Genomic DNA, 25,081 nt, shown 5'->3' on the forward strand with positions numbered 1-25,081 from the left:
TTAGAATAGGAAAACCTGGATTCCAGTCGCTACTCAGCCATGAATCACAGTAGGTTACCGTCTCCTAGCCTAGCCTCCCAATGTGCAGATACGTAAAACTAGAAATCCTACATACAGTGTTCTGAGCATCTTGGAGGAAAGGTAGAATAGAAATGAAATAGGATGTAGATTAAACAAATAAATATATTTGAATATATTTCAAGCATCATTTACATGCCAGAATGGGGATCAAGGGTGCCCCACTGGAAAATGACATATGACTATTCAGCTAAAGCAATCCAGGCATACTATTGTACCTGTCAACCTTAGATCATTGTCTGACTCAGGAAAATAAATGCTCACTATTTTTTACAGCCTTCCAACAGCTAATCTCTAAGCGGATTTTTTTTCCCAGGAAAAAGAAAAACCTGTGACTGATCGTAAATGTCTGCCATCAAGAATATAAACATGTCCATCCTTATCAGTGTATTTTAAGAGGCGTTGGAAGGTGGGGGGGGGGAGGGCTTCAGTTTCATTCCTGGCTTCTAGGAATGCAAGAGTCTCAAGTAATATAATTAGCAGTCGTCCTTGCCTCTGATAGTTCTCAGCCTTAGTGGAAAAAAAAGAAGGGAAGAAGAAATATATAGACATCGATGGTTGTTTTCTTTTGATAAAAATTCCCATGTTTTATAAGTATGTCACACCAGGTTCAAAGGCACAGATTACATGTGCAATTGCATATCTTCCTACGTGTGAAGTGCAGAGAGGAAAGCAAGGAGCCAGGCTTGCTCGGAGAAGTGGTAAACGGGTGTTTTCAGAGGCTGGGCAGATATTCCCAGAAACTGTTGACATCAACAGCTAGTTAAAGTGAGCTGTGAACAGAACAGCTTTTACCCAGGGGTGGAATTCCAACTCAAGAGGATGGTAGGCCCCTACCTTTGACACATGGCAACCAAGACACTCTGTCCAATTCCGGCTGTTCATGATCTGTCATTCAGTATTTAGCAGGCAGGCCAAGACCCTTGGGGTCCCTTCCAACTCTACAATTCTTTGATAGGACATAAAATCTGAGGTTTTTTCTAGAGCCTGCCTTGCTCTATTTATTGGGGATGTATAAATAATATTTTGGACAAAAAAACCTGAAACTGAATTTTCCAAATATTTCAATAACCGAAAACAAGTCAAAGGTTAAATTTACTGAGGCCTCAAGATAATACCTAAGAATGGTGGGTCTGTCTTTTAAGATAAGTAGGAAGGCCATACTCTCCCCCTTGGGCTATCCATTCACTCTACCTCTGGCTTAAATCAAGCATTTCATAGAATGCTGCCAAGTCAGGTGGGATGAAACACCAACATTGGATAAATGGCCACCTAATAGTGACAGTTAATATATAGGAACGTTTTCTGTGCTTCATCTTTGATTCTGCTAACTTAACTGCAACATCAAATTGTGCTTCGTGAATGTATAAATGCCTATTACGGATGATGACTCAGGTCCTTGAGTTTTTCAATTTCATTCTTGGGATGGCAGTGGAACCTGGATAGAGAGGTGGTTGATTGCTATCTGCCTTCAGGGGCGGGGGACAGGAGTGGTGAAATGTAGGAAAAGTTGGAAGGAATCCCTCTTGTTTGGCTAGAATGTGTCCCTGAACTGTGGTATCTCCTCGCCGTCTCCACCAAAACGTATTGATTCTGCCTTGCTGAAATGTCACATTGACGAGGCTGAATGCTGTTTGTTTGTTGGGGGTTGGGGTTGGGAGTGATTGAAGTGCAGGGAAAGTGTGGTGGGTGAATGACAGGGTGGCTGCAGAAAGATTTGGAAAGTAGCTACCTTAGGAAACCATGGGTGATAGAGACGAGAGCTCAGAAAAGGCTAAGCCAAGGAGAAAACAGGGTTGCGACAACATAACATGCAAGGCCGAAAGCAGGCAGGCAGGCAGGCAAGATGAGATGAGGGCTGGATGCTGTGTGTTTAAGGCAGTGCCTTTCAGCCTTGATTTCCCCGATGTTGGCAGACTACAGCTCCCAATAGATCCATCTAGGAACGATGGCACTTGCTGTCCAACAGCATCTAAGATTGGGACCCGAGGCTGAAGAAACCTGGGTTAGGGAGCCAAGGTTGCACATGGTTACTGGGTTTCTGAGGGGGGTTCTTGTCCATTTCCCCACTGTCACTGCATTATTGTGATTCGGGCACATTAAAATGGAATGGTGATGACGAGAGCTGAAAAAAAAATGTAGCAGGCTCTGTTGGTCTCCAGCTCTCGAAAGCCAATGGGATGAGTGTATTGAGTTACTTTAAATACCACTTTTTTCAGAGTAATTTACATATATATGTAAATATATGTATACATACCACCTTTTGGGGAGGGCAGAACTGATCCTTCTCAAAAGGCCTGAGCTCACTAGCTAGGATCCCACGGATATACAGGGTCGTCCCCCCAACTTCTTGATTTAGCATAATGACAAACATTTTACTGCTCTGTTGGTTAGAGTATGCCAAGGTTGCAGTTCAATCCCTGTCACAGTGGTCGGAGCGGGCTACTTCAGAGTAACGACTCTACACAGCTCTGCATTTTATTCTTTTATTGGTGCTGCGTATTTACAGTGCTGAGGTCATTGCTATTTACACGGAGCTATGTGTTCAGTCGGGTTCAGAACCTCCGAATGGCTTTTGGCGCGTCTTTCTCCAACACAAAAGCCTGGGTAGACCCATCCTCTTTCCCCTCCTCTTTCTGCGCAATTCCGGAGTTGGGGGGATGGGTCTCCCCCCCTTATTTGCCCCTTCCTGTCCCACCTGGGACCCTGGCTCCGCTACCTTGCCTGAGCCTCGGACACGACTTCCTGCTTCCCCACTGGAATCGGAACTCTCTCTGCTTTCCCCTGTGCTCGGGGATGGGCTTGAACTCAGGAGGGGAGGGACTTCGCGATATCCCTTGTCCCTCACATCCACCCCCCTCCCAACCTCCCCTTCTCCCCTCCCCAGGTCCCCCCCAGGTGTCGGTGACGACTGGAAGCCTAAGAACTCAGTACTTTCCGAGCCCGTTGGTGTGAACACCTCCCCCCAGTCCTGCGAGCCCCCCCCCTTCCGCCTGGGAGGACTGGAATCCCAAAAAGTCCGTGGCGTCAGAGCTGGTGGGGGTAAAAATGTGCTGCCAGTCTGCTTCTTCCTCTGACTGGGTGGATCTCGGCGACGCCCATACTTCTTCCTCTGGTTCCTCAAACTCCGCTTCCCATCCCCATGGTGAACTGCTCTCCAGTACTTCCTCCCCCTCCCTTTCCATGTGCCAGGGCTTGGGTCTGTGGGGAAAGAGGGCGTGAAATTCTTCCACCAAGAATTCCTCCTGTATCTGAGTGGCTGGGACCCATTGATTCTGTGACGGTGGAGCATCCTCCCATGCCATGAGGTACTCCAGGCCCCCCACCCCTCTCCGTAAATCAAGGATGGCCGTGGCCTCATTGAGTTGCTCCCTGCCTTCCCTCTCCCCCCCTCCCTCGGGGGTTTGTTCGTTGTCTCGGAGCCTGCTGCTTTCCCTGTACGGCGACAGCAGCGATCTATGAAACACTGGATGCACCCTCATGTCCTCTGGTAGTGCCAATCTGAAGGCCACCGGATTGACCTGTTGCGTGACCGTGAAGGGGCCCAGCCGTCTGGGCGCCAGCTTTTTGCACCTCCCTCTAACGGGAAGGCCCTCCGAGGACAACCAAACCTTGTCCCCCACCCTGATGACCTCCCCTTGTCGTCTGTGGCGATCTGCCCCCTTCTTGTACGCTTCCTTGGCCCTCTCCAAGTGTTCTCGGAGCTGCTGGTGCACCGTCTCCAGTTCCTCTGCCCAATCCTCTGCCAGTGGGCCCTCCTCCTCCTCCTCCCCCTCCCTCTCCGGGAAAGATCTGAGGTCGCGCCCATAATTGGCCTTAAAGGGCGACACCCCTGTGGAGACGTGCACTGCATTATTGTAGGCAAATTCCGCCAGTGGCAGGCGATCCACCCAGTCCGTTTGTCTCTGGCTGACGTAGCATCTCAGGTACTGCTGCAGAATGGCGTTGACCCTCTCCGCCTGCCCGTTGGTCTGCGGGTGTCTAGCCGTCGATAAGCTGACCTCCACCTGCAGGAGGTTCATGAACCGCCTCCAGAACCTGGAAACAAATTGGCGGCCACGATCCGAAATAACCCTTAAAGGTAATCCATGCAGTCTGAATACGTGGTCAACAAACAGTTTGGCTGTCTCTTCTGCAGAGACCGCCCTGGCACACGGTGTAAAGTGGCACATTTTGGACATAAGGTCCACCACCACCAACACTGCTGTCTTGCCCCTGGATGCGGGCAGGTCCGTGATGAAGTCCATGGACACCACTTCCCACGGCCTGTGTGGTGTGGCTAAGGGCTCCAGCAATCCTGCTGGGGCTGCTCTGACTACCTTTGCCCGCTGGCAGGTGTCACAGCCCCTTACATAGTCTCTGACATCCTCCCGCACCCCTGGCCACCAGAAGTGTCTCATGACTAGGTGAGCTGTTTTGTCCCTTCCAAAATGACCCGCCGTTGGGTTGTCGTGCATCTGCTTGAGGACCTTACGTCTAAGCTGGGTGGTGGGCAGGTACAGTGCCCCCTTGTAGAAAAGCAGCCCCCTGCGTTCTGCAAAGTCTTTTGCCTGCTCCCTCCCCCCTCTCAGCTCTCTGAAGATGCGGGTGGCAAACTCATCAGCTGCTGTTAGTGCTGTGAGTTCTGCCTGGCTCACCACTGCTGCTCCGCAGGACCATGCTGATGGGGGGAAAATGTGCCTGGGTGCTGGTGGCAACTCCTGCTCCATGTACTCTGGTTTGCGGGAGAGGGCATCCGCCCTGACATTCTGCTCCCCCGGGATGTAGTGGATGGAGAAGTTGAAGTTCGAGAAGAACTCTGCCCACCGTATCTGCCGCTGGTTGAGCACCCTGGCTGTTCTCCAGAACTCCAAGTTCTTGTGGTCTGTGCACACCTGGATGGGGTGCTTGGCGCCCACCAGGAAGTGTCTCCAGTGCTGGAAAGCAGCGTGGATCGCAAGAAGTTCCCTATCAAACACCGTGTAGTTGCGCTCCGGCTGGGTCAACTTCCTGGAGAAGAAGGCACAAGGTCTCCACTCTCTGTTGGCGTCCAGTTGCAACAGGATCGCTCCCAAAGCCCTGTCTGAAGCGTCTGTTTCCACGCGTAGGGGCGCATCCTGCACCACGTGGAACAGGTTTTGGTCTGAAGCGAACACCCTCTTGAGGCTTTCGAACGCTGCTTGCGCCTCTGGTGTCCACCTGAACTTCTGCTTGCCTCTCAGGCAGTCCGTGATGGGAGCCGTAACACGCGAGAAGTTCTTGATGAATTTCCTGTAGAAGTTAGCGAAGCCTAGGAGGCGTTGGGCATCTTTGCGCGTCCTGGGGCTGTGCCAGTCCAGGATGGCCTGCACCTTGTCCTTGTCCATCGCCAGCCCCTTGTCTGACAGTTTGTAGCCCAGGAAGTCTACTTCCCTGGTGTGAAACTTGCACTTCTCCAGCTTCACATACAGGTGGTTCTCCTTCAGGCGCTGCAACACCTCCCTGACATCCTTCACATGTTGCACTGGGTCATTGGAATAGATAAGGATGTCATCCAGGAAGACCAAGCAGTTCTTGAAGAGGAGGGACCCCAGGACGTGGTGCATGAAGGCCTGGAAGCATGCTGAGCCCCCTTGCAACCCGAAGGGCATCACCAGATATTCAAAAGAGCCCAGAGGCGTGAACATCGTGGTTTTCCACTCATCGCCTTCCCGGATCCTGATCAAGTTGTACGCCCCCCTCAGGTCTAGCTTGGTGAAAATCTTGCCCCTGCGTGCCGCTGTCAGGAGATCGTCCACTCTGGGCATGGGGAAAGCCACTGGCTCTGTCACTGAATTGAGCCGTCTAAAATCCACCACAAGACGGCGCTGTTGCGTGTCTTTCTTGTCCACCCAGAAGACCGGGCTGCCCCCTGCCGCCTTGCTTTCTCTGATGAACTCCCGTTTGAGGTTCTTGTCTATAAACGCACGCAGATCCTCCAGCTCCTGATCTGACATGGCGTACAGCTTGGCTGGGGGTATCGTTGCCCCTGGCACCAGGTTGATCTGGCAGTCAAAAGACCTGTGTGGGGGTAGGTGGTCGGACTCCGCTTCGCTGAAGACCTCCTGCATGTCCCAGTATGGTTTGGGTATCGCCTCACCCCCCTTGATGTGCATGGTGGCCACCGTGGCTATTGGAGGCCCCTCCCCTGGTTGGTGCTGCATGCAATGTTCCAGACAAAAGTCCGACCCAAACGTGATGCATCTCTGGTGCCAACTGATGGAGGGGTCGTGGCGCACCAGCCAGCTCATGCCCAAGACGATGGGGGGGTCTGAGATGGTGGTGACGTTGAATGCCAGTGTCTCTGAGTGCCTTCCCACCGTCATTCTCATGGGGGGGGGGTTTGATGAGTGATGGCCCCTCCCAGCAACTTCCTGCCGTCAATGGTGGCTATGTGCAGGGGAACGTCCAGCTGCAGAAGCTGGATCTGGTGCTCTTCTGCAAAGTTTCTCGAGAAGAAGTTGGCAGATGCACCACTGTCAATTAAGGCGAGGACCGTCAGGGGATAGCCATTTGGGAGCGTTAGCGTCACTTCTAGAACCACTCCTGCTCTGGGAGGGGTGGGCTGGCCCTGCTCCGCGCTGTGCGGGTGGGCGGGCTGGGGCTGTTGTCTGCTGACTGCGCCTGGCTGCTGCCCCTTGTCTCCTGCAACCAGGCTTTCCCGTTTCCCTGCTGTGGTGCTGCGTCAGTGGGGGAGGGCACAACCGTTCCCGCCTTTCCTTGCCACTCTCTGCGATGTGGGCAGTCTCTGACGAGATGCTGGGGGGAGTTGCAGAGAAAGCAATTCCCGCCCCTTCCCTCCTTGCGTCTTGTCGCCGCTGGGGTTTGAAAAGCCCGCGCGCGTGCGCGCGCTATCAATTTGCATGGGTTCCTGGTCCTGGCTGGCCCCAGGCGTGGCTTGGAAGGGTTGTTGGGGGAGTGGCTTCTCCTGCGACCGTGGGAACCAAGCCCGCTTTGCGCGCGTTGCTTGCTTGTCGTTCCACCGGGATTCCTGTCTCACCCCCACCGCCAGAGCCGCTTTGCTCAGCTGATCCATATTACTGGGCTTTGGACCTCTCGAGAGCTCATCTTTCACATCCTCATTCAACCCCAGGTAGAACGCCGCTTCCATCGGAGGCGAGTGCAGTTCCCACCCCAGTCTGTGCACTAGCATGGTGAATCTCGCCCAATATTCGCGAACTGTCATTGTTCTTTGCCTTAAATTATGCAGTTCCTCCTTGGTCTGGTCCATATGACTATCGGACGCATACATAGTTTTTAAAGCCTCTAGAAATAGCTTGACATTCTTCATGCAAGGATTTTTTGTCGCGATTAACGGTCTTAGCCACTCCCTGGCTGCCCCTGTAAGGTGTTCCACAATAAACGCTACCCTGTGCTCATCATCAGGGAACTCATCATGGTGCAGCTCAAGAGCATACGCGATCTCAGTCTCAAAGCCATGATATTCCCTCGGGTCTCCATTGAACTTGCTTACTAGTGTCCCCGCTCTCCTTCCTGGCAGCACTTGGAGTTGGGGGGCCCCTCCCGCCTTGTTTTTCTCGGCATCCAACTTGTTTTGGAGCTCTACCGCCACCGCCCTTAATTGCTGCTCTTTTTCCTGAAGCGCTCTCACCTGTTCCGCAAGTTGTAGCCGGTCCTCCTGGACCTTCTTGGTTTCTTCTTTAGCTGCCTTTAATTCCCCCTGTGCCTGCAGCGCCAGTTGCTGCAGGTCCTGTTGGGCTTTCTCCGCGATCTGCCGCCATTTCTCCGCCTCTGACGCACTCATCCCGGCAACTCCAAAGTAGCCCAAAAAAAGATTCGGAGGTTGCTGTCACAGTGGCCGGAGCGGGCTACTTCAGAGTAACGACTCTACACAGCTCTGCATTTTATTCTTTTATTGGTGCTGCGTATTTACAGTGCTGAAGTCATTGCTATTTACACGGAGCTATGTGTTCAGTCGGGTTCAGAACCTCCGAATGGCTTTTGGCGCGTCTTTCTCCAACACAAAAGCCTGGGTAGACCCATCCTCTTTCCCCTCCTCTTTCTGCGCAATTCCGGAGTTGGGGGGATGGGTCTCCCCCCCTTATTTGCCCCTTCCTGTGCCACCTGGGACCCTGGCTCCGCTACCTTGCCTGAGCCTCGGACACGACTTCCTGCTTCCCCACTGGAATCGGAACTCTCTCTGCTTTCCCCTGTGCTCGGGGATGGGCTTGAACTCAGGAGGGGAGGGACTTCGCGATATCCCTTGTCCCTCACAATCCCCAAGTGGGACAGCTGCATATTTCTGGGTTGGATTAGATGATCCTTAGGGTCTCTTCCAGCTCTAGAATTCAATGATTCTATGACTTGGAGTTAACTGTACTTTGATCCCATCGAAATCAACGAGGCTTCAGCCACGACAACCAACTTTTCACATTGATTTCAATGACATCCAAGTTCAGCTATCTTAGCCTCCTCCTCAGAACATGAGATATTCTTCCCCAGTCTTACAGCAGTTCCACCCCCACTTTCACGGGTCCATTGGAAACTGTCACAATCTTACATGGCACTTTCATAAGGGAGTGGGAGCAATAATAATAATAAATAAATAAGCATCTGGTCCTCAGTTGGTGAAAAACTCGGAAGAGTGAAAGCATTAGCACACAACTACTGACCCTAATTTTAGAAATGGAGTTATAAGCCACACGCTTAGAAGGAATGTTGAAAAACATTAAGATTCAAAAGCTCATCTCATCCTTGTTGTGAAATTAAAATACCTGTTTTACATTTCAAACTACATCAGATTTATGTTAATGTAATTGCCAAGTCCTCCCCACCACAAAGAATCCTGTGATTTAGGGGGCTTCCGGTCGCTCGCGCGGCCATGTCGGTCGAGGTTTTGCTCGCGGAGTGAAACCTGGCGCGTCAAGGACTGGGCACGTCGCTCCGGCGCAGCGTGTGCCCTCAGAAATCCCAAAAGGGGCTTTTTGGGAACGTGGTGGTCCGGCTGCGTATTTTGCGGGCTCCCCCCTCCCCGGGAAACGGCTTTTTTTTTAAGCCGCCGAGAGCGAGGGGGTCGGAGCTGCAGCGCGAACGGACCTGGCGCTTCCCTTGACAGCGCGAAGCCGCAGGACTGACTGGCAACAGCAGGCGATTCCTCCTTCAAACGAAATGCAATGAACCGTGAGTAACAAGCGGAATTAATTACATTAATTGGAGCAATTAAAGTTTGGCCACGGATAAGGGGTCCAAAAGAAGGAAGCCAGCCCCTATCTTCTGATTGAAGCGGCAGCAGCAAAAGTTACTGAAGCCGCAAAGATTTTTTAGAGATCAAGACTCTTTCTGGAGAGCTGTCAAACCTCCCCTATGGAGAGGGGGGGGGAGACGATTTAGGTGTACTCAGAGAACAATCAAGTAATTAAGCAATAAAGAACTAAAGGGAGTCATTTGCTGGAAAGGAGGACCTGTCAGCTCAGCCAGAGAATAGAGGCTTTGTTAGTGTAACAAAGCCTCAAAAGAACTAGAAAAGAGCTGTGAAGTCTGCCTCTTTGTAACTTTTTGGAAAGTTGGAGACAGTGTTATTTGGAAGTTAAGGACTTGCCACATTGTTGGAAATAAGTTATATCAAGAAACTGCAATAGACTGTGATGGATTTTGGCTATACCCCTATGGTTAGAAAGTGATTGTTGCCTGTGAGAAAGGAACTTGGTTTCCAGCATCTACCCAGTTGTTTGGGCTACATGAAGGCTTGGTGACCTTGGGAGCCAGCTGGAGAAAAGTGTTTTCCAGCATTGCAGCCACTGTTGGTAATACAGTGGTGTTTTGAATTAGGAGGAAACGAAAGTAATTTCCAGCACGTCGGCTGCTGTGTGGATTATAAAATATTTTGGGCTTTGGCTGAAAGAGATGGTGTTTTCCAGCACATCAGCTGCTGTGTGGATTACAAATGATTTGTGATTTGGTTGGTGAAGAATTTATGTGATTTCCAGCACGTTGGCTGCTGTGTGGATTACAAAATAATTTTAAGGAGAAGTTCTACTGGTCTAGCACATTAGCTGCTAAGTGGATTACAAAATTGGGGACTCTGCAGAGAAGGACTTCTCTGGAATTGAAGATATAATAATTGTACTGTGGATTACAGTTTTCTGGTTTGGGAGGCACATTAGCTGCCTGGTGGATAAAAAAATGCAATTGAGAAGGGAATCCAGAGATCAAGCTTTTCAAGAGCAAATTTTGGAATTTATGAAAGAAAATAAGCAGAGCCTACAAAGTTTAACTACAGAGGTTAAAGCTACTACAAAGTGCCTCCAGGAATTTAAAGAAGAATTTGGTGTGCTGAAAAAAGATCTTCAGGAAGTAAAAACACAGGTCTCTGGGTTAAATGTAAGAGTGACAGATATCGAAACAAATAAGTTAACGGACTTAGAAAAGTTGCAGGAAGAAACACAAATTAGGCTTGCCTTTATTGAACTAAAAGATAAGGAGAATCAATTAAGACTTAGGAATTTGCCGGAGCTGGAGAAGGGAAAAGGAGATTTAGGAGATTTAATTGCACAAGAATTCTCTGACTGGTGGGGCCTGGACAAAGAAGAGATAAAAGCCACTATTTTGAGGGCCTACAGAGTAGGCCCAAAAAAGAAAAAAGATTCTAACTTTTTGAATGATTGTATAGTGGTTTTTCAAACAAAAGATCAAAGAGATAAGATATTAGGTCATCACTATCAGAAAAAATTGGAAGTTCTCCAGCATACGATAATTTTGTTTAAAGAAACGCCTAAATTCTTTTTGGCTAAAAGAAATAAATATACAGACCTGACAACGATTTTGACAAGGAAAAATATTTTCTTTAAGTGGAAATTCCCAGAGGGCCTGGCATTTAAATATAAACAAAAAGAGTACAAGATCCGATCGGTAGAGGATAAAAGAAGATTTCTGGAAAGCCACGCAGAGGATTTTAAACCATCAATTGGAGGAGATCAAGGTTTGGGAGCCGGAGCTGGACCAGGGGCATTCGATTTGGAACTGCTGGCAGGAGTAGGAGCTGGGACTGGTGCTGGGCCAGGGGAAGACGTTTAAACTACAAAGCAAGACAAGATGGCGTTAAGAGTACTTTCGTGGAATGTGAATGGGCTAAATTCAAGCGTTAAAAGAAGGAAGATTTATCATGTAGTCAAAAAACAGAATTTGGATATTATTTGTTTACAAGAGACCCATGTAATCAGGACTCATAGAAAAATTTTACAAAATAAGTTATTGGGCCAAGAATTTATATCAGCTGATAAAGTTAAGAAAAGAGGGGTAGTCATCTATGTAAAGGAAAAATATAATCCTAAACTGCTGTTTAAGGATGAAGTAGGGAGATATATCGCAGTGGAAATATCTTTGCAAGGCGAAAAATGTTTGATACTTGGAATTTATGCACCAAATGAAGCTAAATCAGACTTTTTCAAGAAGATACATACTGCGTTGCTGGATTATTTGGATTACAAGATTATAATGATGGGAGATTTTAATGGGGCTGTATCGACTATGATGGACAGAACTCAAAGACAAAAAATATCTAATGATGGCAAGCTTCCAAAAACATTTTTTGACTTGGTGGAGAACTTGGACTTAGTAGATGTTTGGAGGCTAAGAAATCCATTAGAAAAAGAGTTCACCTTTTTCTCGGACTCGCAAAAGTCAGGAAGTAGACTGGACTACATTTGGATTACAAAGGACTTATGTCCAAAAGTGACAAAAAGCGAGATATGCCCCAGAACTTATTCAGATCACAATGCAGTTTTAATGGAGCTGAAACAGTATCTGCAGGGTTCTTTTAGATGGAGAATGAATGACTCTTTATTGAGAAATGAACAGATAATTAATAAGGCCCAGAAGATGTTGAAAGATTATTTCGAATTAAATTTGAATAAAGGACAGAATATTACAGTGGTTTGGGATGCCAGCAAAGCAGTAATGAGAGGATTTTTGATCCAACAGAATACAATTTGGAAGAAGAAGAGAAATGAAAAGAAGGAAAACATTCTGGACAAATTGAAAGAAAAGGAAAAAAAATTGAGAGATAATCCGAAAAGTCAGGAAGTCCAAAAAGAAATAAAAGCTTTGCAGGTGCAGTATTCCCAAATAATAAATGAAGAAATTGAATGGAAAATTAGAAGAATGAAGCAAAGATCCTTCGAATCGGCTAATAAATGTGGGAAATTGTTGGCCTGGCAATTGAAAAAAAGACAAAAAGAGAATACAATTATAAAGATTATGGATGAAGGAAAATCTATTGAGAACCCTGCAGAGATAAGGAAATGTTTTACAAAATATTATAAACAGTTATATAAAAGGGAAAAAGAAGATCTAGATGGGATAGATAAGTTTATAAAAGAAAATGGTCTGCAGAAAATTCCAGCACAACAAAAGAACCTACTGAATGGATTGATTACAAGACAAGAGGTTGAAACGGCAATTCAAGAACTGAAAAGCGACAAAGCCCCAGGACCTGATGGACTCACCTCCAAGTATTACAAAACATTAAAAAACTGGATGATACAACCATTAATGGAGGTAGCAAATGAGATTTTAGGGGTGGGCAAAGCACCAGAGACTTGGAAAGAAGCTTTTATCTCTCTGATACCAAAACCGGATATGGATAAGACTCAGGTCAAGAACTATAGACCAATCTCTTTATTAAATGTGGATTATAAGATATTTGCTAGTATTTTGGCGTCAAGATTGAAAAGGGTGTTGAAAGATTTAATTCACAAAGACCAGGCAGGATTTCTACCTGGTAGACATATGAAGGACAATGTAAGAACTATAATAGACATTCTGGAGAGATTGGAAGTGAAAATAAACACCAAAGCAATGTTAATCTTTGTGGATGCCGAAAAAGCTTTTGATAATATTTCTTGGACTTTTATGAAAAGAAATTTTGCAAAAATGGAGGTTGGCCAAAACTTTGTTAATGGACTTAATGGTATTTACTCTGAGCAAAGAGCTAAGATTATTGTAAATAATGTGGTCTCAGAAGAGATAAGAATTGAGAAAGGAACAAGACAAGGGTGCCCACTCTCCCCCCTGTTATTTATTTCTGTCCTGGAGGTTTTGCTGAATATGATAAGGAGCGATGAAGGTGTCAAAGGGATTACAGTGGGTTCAAAACAATATAAGTTAAAGGCCTTTGCAGACGATTTAGTATTGACTTTGCAGAACCCTGAACAGAGTGCGGTGAGAGCACTGCAGATAATTCAAGAATTTGGCAGTGTGGCAGGCTTTAAGTTAAATAAAGGGAAAACCAAAGTATTGGACAAGAATTTGACATTGCAAGAGAGACAGAATACAGAGGAGTGCACAGGACTGAAGTGTGCAAAAAAGGTGAAATATCTAGGAGTTAATATGACGTCAAAAAATTTGAATTTGTATAAAGACAATTATGAGAAATTATGGAAAGAAATCCAAAGAGATTTGGAAGTATGGACGAGGTTGAATTTATCTCTAATGGGTAGAATAGCAACTGTCAAAATGAATGTATTGCCGAGAATGTTGTTTTTATTTCAGGCCCTACCGATAGTTGACAAAATGAAATGCTTTCAAGAGTGGCAGAAGACATTGTCTAAATTTGTCTGGCAGGGGAAGAAGCCAAGAATTAAATATAAACTTTTGACTGATGTAAAAGAAAGAGGAGGATTCTCCTTGCCGGACTTAAAGATTTATTTTGAAGCCGCAGTTTTCTGCTGGTTGAAGGATTGGTTTCTGTTAGATAATGATGATTTGCTGGATTTAGAGGGCCATGATAATGCATTTGGTTGGCATGCATATTTATGGTATGATAAAGTGAAATTGCATAAAGGTTTTAAAAGCCATATAATTAGGAAATCACTGTTTAATGTTTGGATGAGATATAAAGATTTGTTGGAAAGAAAAACTCCTAGGTGGATTTCACCACTTGAGGCAAAGAAACCTAAAAGGACAAATATGGATGAGAATAGGTTGAAATACAAAGATATTTTGATGGAAGTGGGAAACCACTTCAAGTTAAGACCATATGAACAATTGAAAGATAGGTTGAGCGATTGGTTTCAGTATGTGCAGATAAATGAAGTATTCAAATTAGACAAAAAAATAGGATTCCAATCAGAAAAATCGAAATTAGAAACGGAATTATTAGAGACAGACCACAAGAACTTGTCCAGAATGTATAATTTGTTGTTAGAATGGCATTTAAAAGATGAACAAACAAAATCAGTTATGATTGAATGGGCCAAGGATCTGGGTCATAATGTGATGATGTCGGAGTGGGAAAAAATGTGGAAGAAGGGTATGAAATTTACGGCTTGTACGGTGTTGAAGGAAAACTTGATGAAAATGATGTATAGATGGTATTTGACGCCGGTCAAGTTAGCTAAAATGTACCACAAAAGCGACAACAAATGTTGGAAATGTAAGCAGGATGTTGGCTCATTCTACCATATGTGGTGGACATGCCCTAAAATAAAAGGCTTCTGGGAAATGATTTATAATGAATTGAAAAAGATGTTTAAAAACACATTTTTGAAAAAACCGGAAGCCTTTTTGCTTGGAATAATTGGGGAAGAAATTCCCAAAGACGATGTCAATTTGTTTATGTATGCCACCACAGCTGCTAGGATTTTAATAGCAAAATATTGGAAAAAAGAGGAATTGCCTTCGATGCAGGAATGGCAATTGAAAATGATGGACTATATGGAACTGGCAGAATTGACAGGAAGACTCCGGGACCAGACAAATGACAAAGTTTTAAAAGATTGGAAGAAATTTAAAACGTATATAGGGAATGTATTTGATAATTAGAATTTGAACATCCAGGAAAATAAAGAGGTTAAGGCATTAGGGAGATAATAGAAGATTGAAAGGTTGAAACTAGGGTAGATGATACGAAGATGAATTAACTTTGAACTGTTAACGGGATTACATGATGGGTAAGAAAGATGATTTAGAAACTGCTATAGAAGTATATAAAAGTGAAATCAGATAGTAGGGAATTGGGGAAGCCTGAAGACAATGAATATTATAATGGATGAGAAGTAAGATATTTTTTTTCTTTTTCTTTGATATATGTTGTTGGATTTTTGTATGTTGTATTTTGATGTTTTTTGTATTTGTATTTTGTATGTCTGTTGATAAAACGATTAATAAAAAATATATTAAAAAAAAAGAATCCTGTGATTTATAGTTTGCCTCTCTTTTAGAGCTCCCCCACCCAATTCCATTGTTCTAGCTCAGTCAGTAGAGCATGAGACTCTGAATCTCAGGGTTGTGGGTCTGAGCCCCACATTGGGTGAAAGATTCAAGCATCGCAGGGGGTTGGACTATTGGACCCTAGTGATGACATCCAGCTCTGCAGATCTATGATTCTGTGATTTCTACAGCTGATGGCAGAAATGGTTTTCAAACTAACTTTAAGACTATAGGGCAGATGTGGCAACACATGAGCTTCAAGTAGTTTTAAGCAGGCATCTAGTAGGAAGGTTTTTTATGCGCCTGCCAAGGACTATGTTTGCAATGTATTTAAGCATTTCTTGCAACTTATTTTCGCAATCCAGCTCTGTGGATCTCTATCCACATTCAAAACATGTTCAGGTTGCAATCCTATCTACATCTACCATCAACTGGTTCAACAGGCAGCAGCCAGGTTGGTGGCTGGGATTCCATTTAGAACTCATATACCCTTGTTTTGAAATAGCTTCACTGTTGCCAGTTTTTTTAATCTGGGCCCAATTCAAGGTGCTCAGTGTTTGAAGCCCTAAATGGTCCAGGCCCTAAATATCTGAAAGGCTGCCTCTTTCCCCACCATCTCTCTTGCGTATTCAGATCAGTGGAAGAGAGTCTCTTGGCAGAGGTGGAGCTAGCTGCTCTGACACCCGGAGCGGCGCACATGCTGTGCACCCGGGGGCAGCGCGAGCCGCTGCTGCGCGTTCCAGGGTAGCGCTGCAGCGAGCATCACAGGGGCATGGAGCCCACGGCAAGGGTCCCAGGGGGGGCGGCAATGTCACCCCCCTCAGGGATAACACACAGGGCAGACCGCACCCACCGCACCCTCTTGCTTCGCCAGTGTCTCTTGGTACTTCCACTGACCTCAGAAGTTTGTGGCGGTTGTGGCCTGGGAAAGGGCATTCTTTGTGGCAGCTCCTAGATTATGGAATTCCCTCCCCACAGAGCTGAGTTGGGCACCTTCGTTATATAGTTTCTAACATACGTTGAAGAAACACCTTTGACACCTGAGATAGGTGTTTTCAGGACTCGCCCTATTCCTGAGACTGTAATTTGTTTTAAACTGGTTTTAATATGGAATTTTAAATGGCTGTAACCTGTTTTGGGTTCTGTAACCTGCAGAAGGGTGGGGAATATATAATAATTATACCACCTATTGAGTAAGGTCCACTGAACTCGGACTGAACACGTCTAAGCAAAGATGTGATTTAAAAGTAAGTTTAGAACAGGGGTGGGGAACCAGCATATCATGATTGAGTTTCGGGGAGAAAACCATTTCAATTACATTAAAATTGTACAATCCTAGCAAAATATTATCGGGGGTGGGCAGCTGAATCCACTCTCATCACCAGGCATAAAACACTGCTGTCCGATCATTTGCTCCATTTAATTTGCATTTGTTTGGCTGAAGATGAGCGGCTAAAATGCACCCTATAACATTCAGCATGCACTCCCCCACCGAATCAGGTGTGTCGCTTTGTTTTTCCTCTGTGACGCATCCTGACAGCAAAATGCCTCCTCCCCAGGATAAGCGAAGCCCAGTATAATCACAAACAAAGTGTTCCTCTCACCACCCTCATTTTCTAGATGTGCTAGTTGACCCACTTTGCTCAGGATCATCAATGGCATCTTCACCCACCATGAGTGGGACCACACCCATCTCCTCCAGGTTTTTCAAATGTTGTGGCAACTTTTAAAAAAACTGAAATGAGCAGCAATACAGCTTGCAAGTTAATTCCAGAAAAGTTAAGAAATAAAAAAACAAGGTTATGATCTTCTTCTTAAGGGCACACAACAATCCGGCCTCGCCATTTTAAGTACTGCAAACCAAAATAAGGTGGTCAAGGTATTTGACTCTGTTTCTATTCCTAGTCCTCGGCACTGTCCTGGACAGCACGTGCTTGGACCACAAAGCAGGGACAGCCCCGGCAGAGAAAATGCCAGCAATTTTTCACCACCTTGCCAAAAGACCAACACCTCCACTTGGGCGAGGAAACAGCCCGTAAGGCAACCCCCAAAGCATGCCAAGGGAGCGGCCCAGGAAATGGACTTCCCTGAAGGATAAAAATGTGAGCCTTCACCTCACATTGCTGTGAAAGAAGCAGAGGGTATAAGGTTTGAAAACGGGTGATTAATCACCCCTGGGTGATTAAAATAGTTTCCAGTCACCCCCCCCCTCACCTGCCAGACGTCGGTCTCTTGTGGTCTTCCAAATAGCGTCCAAGGCTCTGGTCGTGGAATTTCTGATATGATCACTGAATGATCTCCTCAGAGGAGCTCTCACTGGGTGGTGATCCATAATGCGGAGAAGAAAATGTCACGTCCACAACAGAAAAAGATACATCACCATCTTTCCAAGAGTCGGGCCTCAAGAGAAAGGGACAGTCTCTGCTTAGCTATTTCCCAGATATTCTTTCTGTAAGGTGGGTCCATTGCTCAGGAAAGGTTTACCACCAGTCGTTCTCTCTCCCCCCCCCCCCCTTTCAAGATTCAGGCATTGCAGTTCCCCTCGCTGCAGACACAGGGAAGCGGAGAGACTGCAGAAGGCAACCTACTGGCAAGCAGCCAGAGTCAGGGCTGCTGCTGCCGCCGCTGCTCCCCGCCACATCTGGAAAGGCTTACCAATGAGCTAATGAGATGATACTCTCATTTAGATCTGGAGCTTTAGCAGGGGGAATAGCCAGAGGTCTCAGGCTTCCTGGCTGAGGGAAACAAAACATGCTGGCCTCGTCGCTTTCTCACACACAAGCCCCGTTCTGAAAGGCGCCATGCCTTTTTTTGCGAAAGCTGACAGTTCAGGTGATCTTTCATTTCCAAGGGGAGGTGGGCACTAAAACAGAGAGAGAGAGAGATAGGAAGCTCCGGCCTTTTCCTGATTACAGCCTGTTTGTTTTGCTTCTCGTGGTCTCCCCCCACCTCCCTCTCTCCTTTCTTTCCACATGATTTGAAATGCCTCTCACAGTCTTCCAGGCTTGGATCCTCTTGTCTGAAGCATCAGGCTGCTTGGCAGTGCCGAGGGCCCTTCCCCAGGTGTCCTTTCCGTGGCACCTTCATGATCTTTGCTTGCAGTGTGGCCATATGCAATCCCGCCTTCAACTACTGTTGCGCCCGCAAAAGTTTTGGGGTGGCCACACTGCCTCATTTCTATTATTTCTATTTACAGTATTAAAGTTATATCCAGTGCTGCTTCTCTCTCTCTCTCTCTCTCTCTCTCTCTCTCTCTCTCTCTCTCTCTCTCTCTCTCTTAAAAGGGGGGTCTGGGAACTCACCACATAGTTAGTTAGTTAGTTTATTGCAGGCTCAGTCACACTGCCACCCCCTGCCCCAGGACAGTGGTTAAATGTAAGATGTGATGAATTAACTCAAGCAGACAATGATTAAAGATATACCTGGATTTTTTGGTTCAGGCATTGGGTGTATATTCATTCCAGTCCCAACCAGCCCCCCCCCCAAATAAAATCATTTAATTTTAAAAAGGTAAGGGAACCCCCTGCTAAAACAAAAAAACAAAATACCCTGGTTATATCCATCCCTTCCATTTCTGAGGTTGGACAAAAATACCACCAAGGTCCCTTCCAGCTCTAGAATTCTATGATTCTATTGGGATATATTTACATTTATATCCTCACTTTCCTCCAAGGTAGCTCAAGGTGGCATACATACTTCTCTTTCTTCTTCCCATTTTATCCTCACAGCAACCATGTGAGGTAGGCCAGGCTGAGAGGCAGGGATTGGCCAAGGTCACCCAGTGGGGATTGGAACCCTGGTCTCCCAGGTCATAGTCCAGTACTCTAACCACTACACCACAATGGTATACTAGATGCACCAAAGGTCTGCTGAAGTATAGGGCACCTTTACTATGGTTACTATGGACTGATTTATGGATGTCGGTTTTGTAGGCTGAAATGATGGTGTGAATTTGCCCATCTGTGGAAGCTCTAGGGTATGTGCGGAAGGTTAGTGGAGAGGGTGGGGACTCTGCATATGCTCAAAGGCGTTCCCCTCATTATTATAACTTCACATATTCCAGGGTCAAATGCCATCTCCAAGCAAGCCAAGTTCCACCTATCAGCAAAGGGACTGAAACATAAAGGGCCATCTCTACGGCAGTTGACACAAAGAATGGGCCTTATTCTGTGATAAGCATGTAGTTTAAGGGAGTGGGAAGGGAGACAGACTGGGAGGCAGAATATAAGTTCTGTGAGTGTATATATGCTCCAAATTTTCCCCCTCTTTAATTTATTTTCTTTTTCTTTTGGTGGGGAGAAACTTTAACGTGATTTGTCAGGATTATCTCACCATTCAGAAAACAAAATCTTATTTTCCCCTTAGCCTGGAAGGATTTTTAAAAAGCATTCTGAGCAAAACTGCATTTTTAATAAGCTTGCTAGCAAGTAAGCAAACTCACAGATGCAGAGTGGCCTTTTTGCCACCCAGACAGTGAACCACAAGAGCAATATCCTAGTTACAGATGTCGCCTGCAATCCCTGATGACTCCATCGAGACAAAAGATAGAGTCAAGTCTTTTGTCTTTGCAGCCTAATGAAAGTGCTTTTGCTTGCTTACCCTGTGGAAATAATTCAAAAAAATAGTGCATCTCTCCAAAGGCAATATAATCCAATCACTCACTGTGATATAGCAGTAAAATGGATATGCCATCCATTGCTGCACATCAAGGCTTGATTATATTAGTGTTAAACCTGATATGCTGCAGGGATCTACAAAGGAGATTGTATTGATATTGGTGCAGGTGGGGGCTTCTCAGATCTGGCCAAAATGCCTTCTCCCTTCTCTCCCACTCCCATATCATTTTCCCGAATGGAGTCGTTCTCCAAAAGCTGTTGTTTGTCCTTCCGGCGAAAATGTACATCTCATCAAAGCAACATTTTAAAACTTCATTTCAGTAAATATCATTCATTGGATACCAATGCCTGAACTACAAGTGGAATTTTAAAGGGTTCTGAATGAATAAAATAAACAGATGAGTACCACAAAAAGATGGTTGCAGTTGCTCTTCCGTCACTCAGGATAGCAAACCACCAAAACAGGAGCAAGGAGGCTCAGGTGTGGGGGCAAAATGTGGCCCTCAAGGCTTCTCTGTCAGGCCCTCTGAATTTTACCCAAGCCACACCCCTCACAGGTCCTTCTTGAGAGGGTTTTCTGTTTTGCATGGCTGGATTGTGGCCTTAAATTCTGATAACACTTTTTGGTTGCCTATGTTATTAAAAAAAAACCTGCTCCTTTATCGCTTATGGGGTATCCAAGAGCCGTATAGAGTCCTTATGTAGGTTCTCTATCGGTAGGAGAAAATAACAGAGGCCAACCAGAGAATATTGAGAAGCAAAGCAGCTAGTAAGCCTGATCTTTATTAAACTGTTGCAACAGGGTGCTCACTGCCACATGCAGGAGGAAGGAGGGGACCCAGAACAATGGTGCACAAGCCCTTATATAGACTTTTGAAGTTCCCACCCTATAGCCAGAGGACCCCCCCCCCCAAAAAAAACACACATCATACATACAGCACAGAAGGAGGCGGTCTACAGCAGAAATCCTGTTTGCCAGGATATCTGTTAATGGTTGTTGATTGCTTGACCTGGGCAGCCTGGTCACTCTTTTGTGATGGTAAATACTTTCATTCCTGAATCCAGGTCACAGGCTCACCCTATGCACCCACACAAGCGCACCCTTAAGACAGGTAAGCAAAAGACAATGGCAAGGCTTTCCCATTTCCTCCCTCCTTGCAGAGAAATATATAAGGTCACTGGGAAAGTCAAAATGACTTCAGGATTGTTCTCCTGTACTATTTTAGACACATGGTTTATGTACTTATGTATGCGTTTGCCTTGTAAATTTAAAAGGTAAAGGTAAAGGGACCCCTGACCATTAGGTCCAGTCGTGACCGACTCTGGGGTTGCGCGCTCATCTCGCATTATTGGCCGAGGGAGCCGGCGTATAGCTTCCAGGTCATGTGGCCAGCATGACAAAGCCACTTCCGGCAAACCAGAGCAGCACATGGAAACGCCGGTTACCTTCCCGCTGTAGCGGTTCCTATTTATCTACTTGCACTTTGACGTGCTTTCGAACTGCTAGGTTAGCAGGAGCTGAGACCAAGCAACGGGAGCTCACCCCGTCACAGGGATTCGAACTGCCGACCTTCTGATCAGCAAGCCCTAGGCTCAGTGGTTTAACCACAGCGCCACCTGGGTCCCCTTGTAAATTTATGAACGCTTATTTTATATTTGGGACCTTAGAATTCTTATAACACCTAGATGGAGGACAGAGAGGAGTACGCGAGTGTGCATAGAATCTATCCTACCACACAAAGGTGAAATTTACATGGCTCCACCCACTTTTTCCTCTGGCCCTGCCCTTTTCTGGAATGTGGCCCCCAGAAGGCTGCCCGCAAGGAAATGTGGCCCTCAGGCTTCAAAAGGTCCCCACCTCTGCACTCTATATACACACAGTCCCATAGATCCAGGGGCACCAGGTCCTGCCCCACTTTGTGGGTGTCTGGCGTGGGCCTGTGACATCACATGGTGCATGTGTGACATCATGCAGCAGGAGGAGGCCTGCTGTGGCTTCTGGAAGGCCTGAAGGGGCCAGCTGCGGCTGCAGGAATGCCTGATGAGGCATATCACGGCCGCTGGAAGGCTTGTCACAGCTTCCGGAAGGCCTTGGGCTGGAAGCTGCAATGGGCCTTCCCACAGCTGCAGGGGCCCCCAATGGGCCTTCTGGAGGTCAGCAAAAAATTGTGGGTGCCCTGCCCCTTCATGGGGAATGTTGTGGGGGTTGGAGCACCCACATCCCTGTACACTCACTGCCTATCCTTAGATCAGTAGCAGTGAGAAGAATTACAGAGCTGCTATGTCAGGTAAAGTTGAAACTATGAAATATTTTAATGGTTGATGTTTTATTGTGTTTTTGTTGGGAGCCACCCAGAGTGGCTGGAGCAACCCAGTCAGATGGGGGGCATATAAATAAAATAATAATGATAATAATAATAATAATAAGTTCACCTAAGGAATGATTACTTAGTTTATGTTGATGTTTATTGCTTGCAGTTTTGCAACGTATCATAAGTCAGGGTCATAAAGGACCTTCATGTCAACAGGCAAATTTTACACATGTTTACTCTATTGATCAGGTCACAGGTACAGTTTGCACTGACAATAAATGGCAGCAATCGTTAAAATAGTATACTGTAGTTCTATGGTATTTTTAAAACTATTTTTAAAGTGGGTGCAGAAATACCAACATTGTATCTATAGTAATCTATCAATTTTGGTTTCTCTGTTTTTCATTTTTCCAATCTTAAGTTCAGTGCCCATTTCCACACTGGTTTGCAAATTCTGTTGCAAAAATTTGTTGCAAAAGTCCTTATTAAAATTCTACGGCATTTTAGTGTGAATTTCTCTCAATATACACATTATTGCACACATGTTTTCTAATATACACATTGTACAAACCAATTTCCCCATATACGATGCATTTTTACACCTTGCTTTCTCTAAAACATGCATTTTAAGGCACACTTTCCCCTAAAATATACACTGTCCTATCCGTTACTTGGCTAGAGAACTGAACTGCAAAATTCTGAGAGGTGTGGATTTTGAAGATTCACTTTTAAATGCAAATTGAATCAAATTTCTTCCTCATCTCAAATTACAACAGATAGAGTTTCTCCACTCTAGCAGGCAGAAACCATTGCTGGCAGAAAGAATCATGCAGCAGAAAGGGAATATAGTGCTGTTACTAAAGATCTATCCCCACAGCCAGCTGCAAAGGTGTGGGGTGGGCGGTTATTCGTCCACCAAAAAATCCAGTCCAGCAAGTTGCAAACAGAAAGCAGGTAGGTTGCAGAAAAATACCTGCATAGCTTGTAGCTCTGCCAGGCAACTTAAGTACAGCTTATATAATGTAGATCTTCCGGCTATGAAATAACGTGAGATGGGTTTTGCCATGCCACAGGAAAAAAGTTCAGTTGCCTCTCCTTGCCCTCTGAAAATGCCTTGGAGCAGCAGTAAAAAGTTCCTTTTAACTGTTTGGTTTCCCAGTTAACACCGAAGCAAAGCATACAACATACACTCCTATGATATTTTCAGGTCTCATTGATGGCGATTTGCTTTTCCTTTCTTCCTGCCTATAGTTATCCAGTGAAAAGATCCTCAATAAAACAAAAATACATGTGTTTTAAAGTGCAAAGGCAGAACACAGCCTGCTTTCTCTTCTGAGCAGCCCACTTTAAAAGCCCTCGTAGTAAGAAAAGTATTTATGGCACTCCATTCTTCCCGCTCCTGTTGAAGCAATGCACTCTCTACGTACGCTAAGGAATGTGCACACATCCTTGGGCATCTGAATCCCTGAGTATCACGTGAGTCCTCCGCATGCTGCCCGCTCTGAGACTTTATTTTCCCTACCCACCCATTCACGTGCAAACACCAGAGATTGTCGGTTTCTTTACTACTGAATGCAAACCATTATGATTAACTTTACAGAAAAACAATGCTGGGATTATCCCATTAGCAGCATTTTGCGGTGGGCCACGAGACTGCTGCAAGTTGTGGCTGGTTGTTTTCTCTCTCTTTCAAAGTCATTTCTGTCTCCAGACTGCCACACTCATCCTGGCAAAATGTTCAAACCCAATTACTCCACGCATTCTACCTGGGCAGATTTTTAATATGTATAATTGCCTTTTCTCCTCTGCTAAACCCCAAATGGCAGATCTATGTAAGAGCCAAAGAGCACTTCAGCTCCAGCTATTTTGAAATGGCACCGCCATCCCCTGCTCCAAATGGGCCAGGAGAAAGCCTCCATCACTTTCTATACTCGCTATCGACTGCATATTCCACAGTGCTAGTTCGATACATTGCCAAGGCGATAGATTGGTGTCATTTATTTATAGACTGGTGTCAATTATTTATTATTTTTGCAAAGAAACCCCATTGAACGAAGACTGTGTTGTCTAAGTGCTCTGCTGGATTGCTGCCTAATTTCGACGGACAGGCTGAATGATTGACATGGCAAGACGGCCCTATCTCTTTGCACTGCAGCTGAAAAGGAAGGAGAAACTGCAGCAAGACCATCATCACAAAAACACAAACCAAACATCCCCGAGAAACCTCTAACTCTTTATAAAGGCCAGTCAGGTTGTCCTGCCGATTTCCTTCATGCCTGGCTCACCGGTGGCCTCACCTGCTGCTCTCGTGTAATTAGTCTTAAGCCATCCTCAAACAATTAGAACCGCTTAGCTTTGCCCAAATTGCTGGCAGCCGCTTTTGAAGTTGTGTGTATTAATGAGAGGAAATGAGCATTTATTGAAAACTGGTGCCACAGCTTAAAACAGGGCCTTGAAACAGGAAGGAAGTTATTAAAACTTCATTCATTTAAGCCATGTGTGGCGGAGACGGATTCGGTGGAATTGGAGTGTGTTCACCTACAAAAGCAGCGTTAAAACAGAGCCGGGCGGCTGAGCTTCAGCCAAAGTGTATTGTTTCATTGGGACTTCAATGAGACTTCCCACAAGCCGCACAGCTCAGTCCCAAAGAGGTTTCAAGTAGGGCCATACTCTTTCCCTCCACCACTATTCTAAAGATCCTAACCTACCTCTTTTCCAAGGGAAAAGGAAATGCTTTTCTCACCCTCCTTCAAACCCAGCAAAGGACTGGCCCAGAGCTGGCTGTAACCTAGATTACCAGAAACAGACCCTCCAAGTGTCCCTGTTTTCCAGGGACAGTTCCAGATTTACACAAGCTGTCCCACTTTCTGATTTGATCCGGATAATGTCCCACTTTACCTTAGGATGTCC

At 45.8% G+C, this 25,081-nt stretch overlaps 1 protein-coding gene across 7 annotated transcripts in view; it reads right to left on the reverse strand.

The window, feature by feature from the left end:
* The window catches only part of DLC1 (DLC1 Rho GTPase activating protein), a 296,053-nt gene that overhangs the window by 151,243 nt on the left and 119,729 nt on the right, over positions 1 to 25,081 (reverse strand). For 2 of the 7 annotated variants that reach the window (XM_060278818.1, XM_060278817.1), the window contains exon 1: positions 17,458 to 18,434. The exons of the other annotated variants lie outside the window; for them this stretch is intronic. In XM_060278818.1, the coding sequence (XP_060134801.1) occupies positions 17,458 to 17,575 (118 nt within the window). In that variant the 5' untranslated portion in view covers positions 17,576 to 18,434. Of the gene's footprint in view, positions 1 to 17,457; positions 18,435 to 25,081 lie in introns of those variants that run through there. 7 annotated transcript variants of the gene reach the window in all.

Source organism: Zootoca vivipara, chromosome 9 (assembly GCF_963506605.1).
Source record: "Zootoca vivipara chromosome 9, rZooViv1.1, whole genome shotgun sequence".
Lineage (NCBI taxonomy): Eukaryota > Metazoa > Chordata > Lepidosauria > Squamata > Lacertidae > Zootoca > Zootoca vivipara.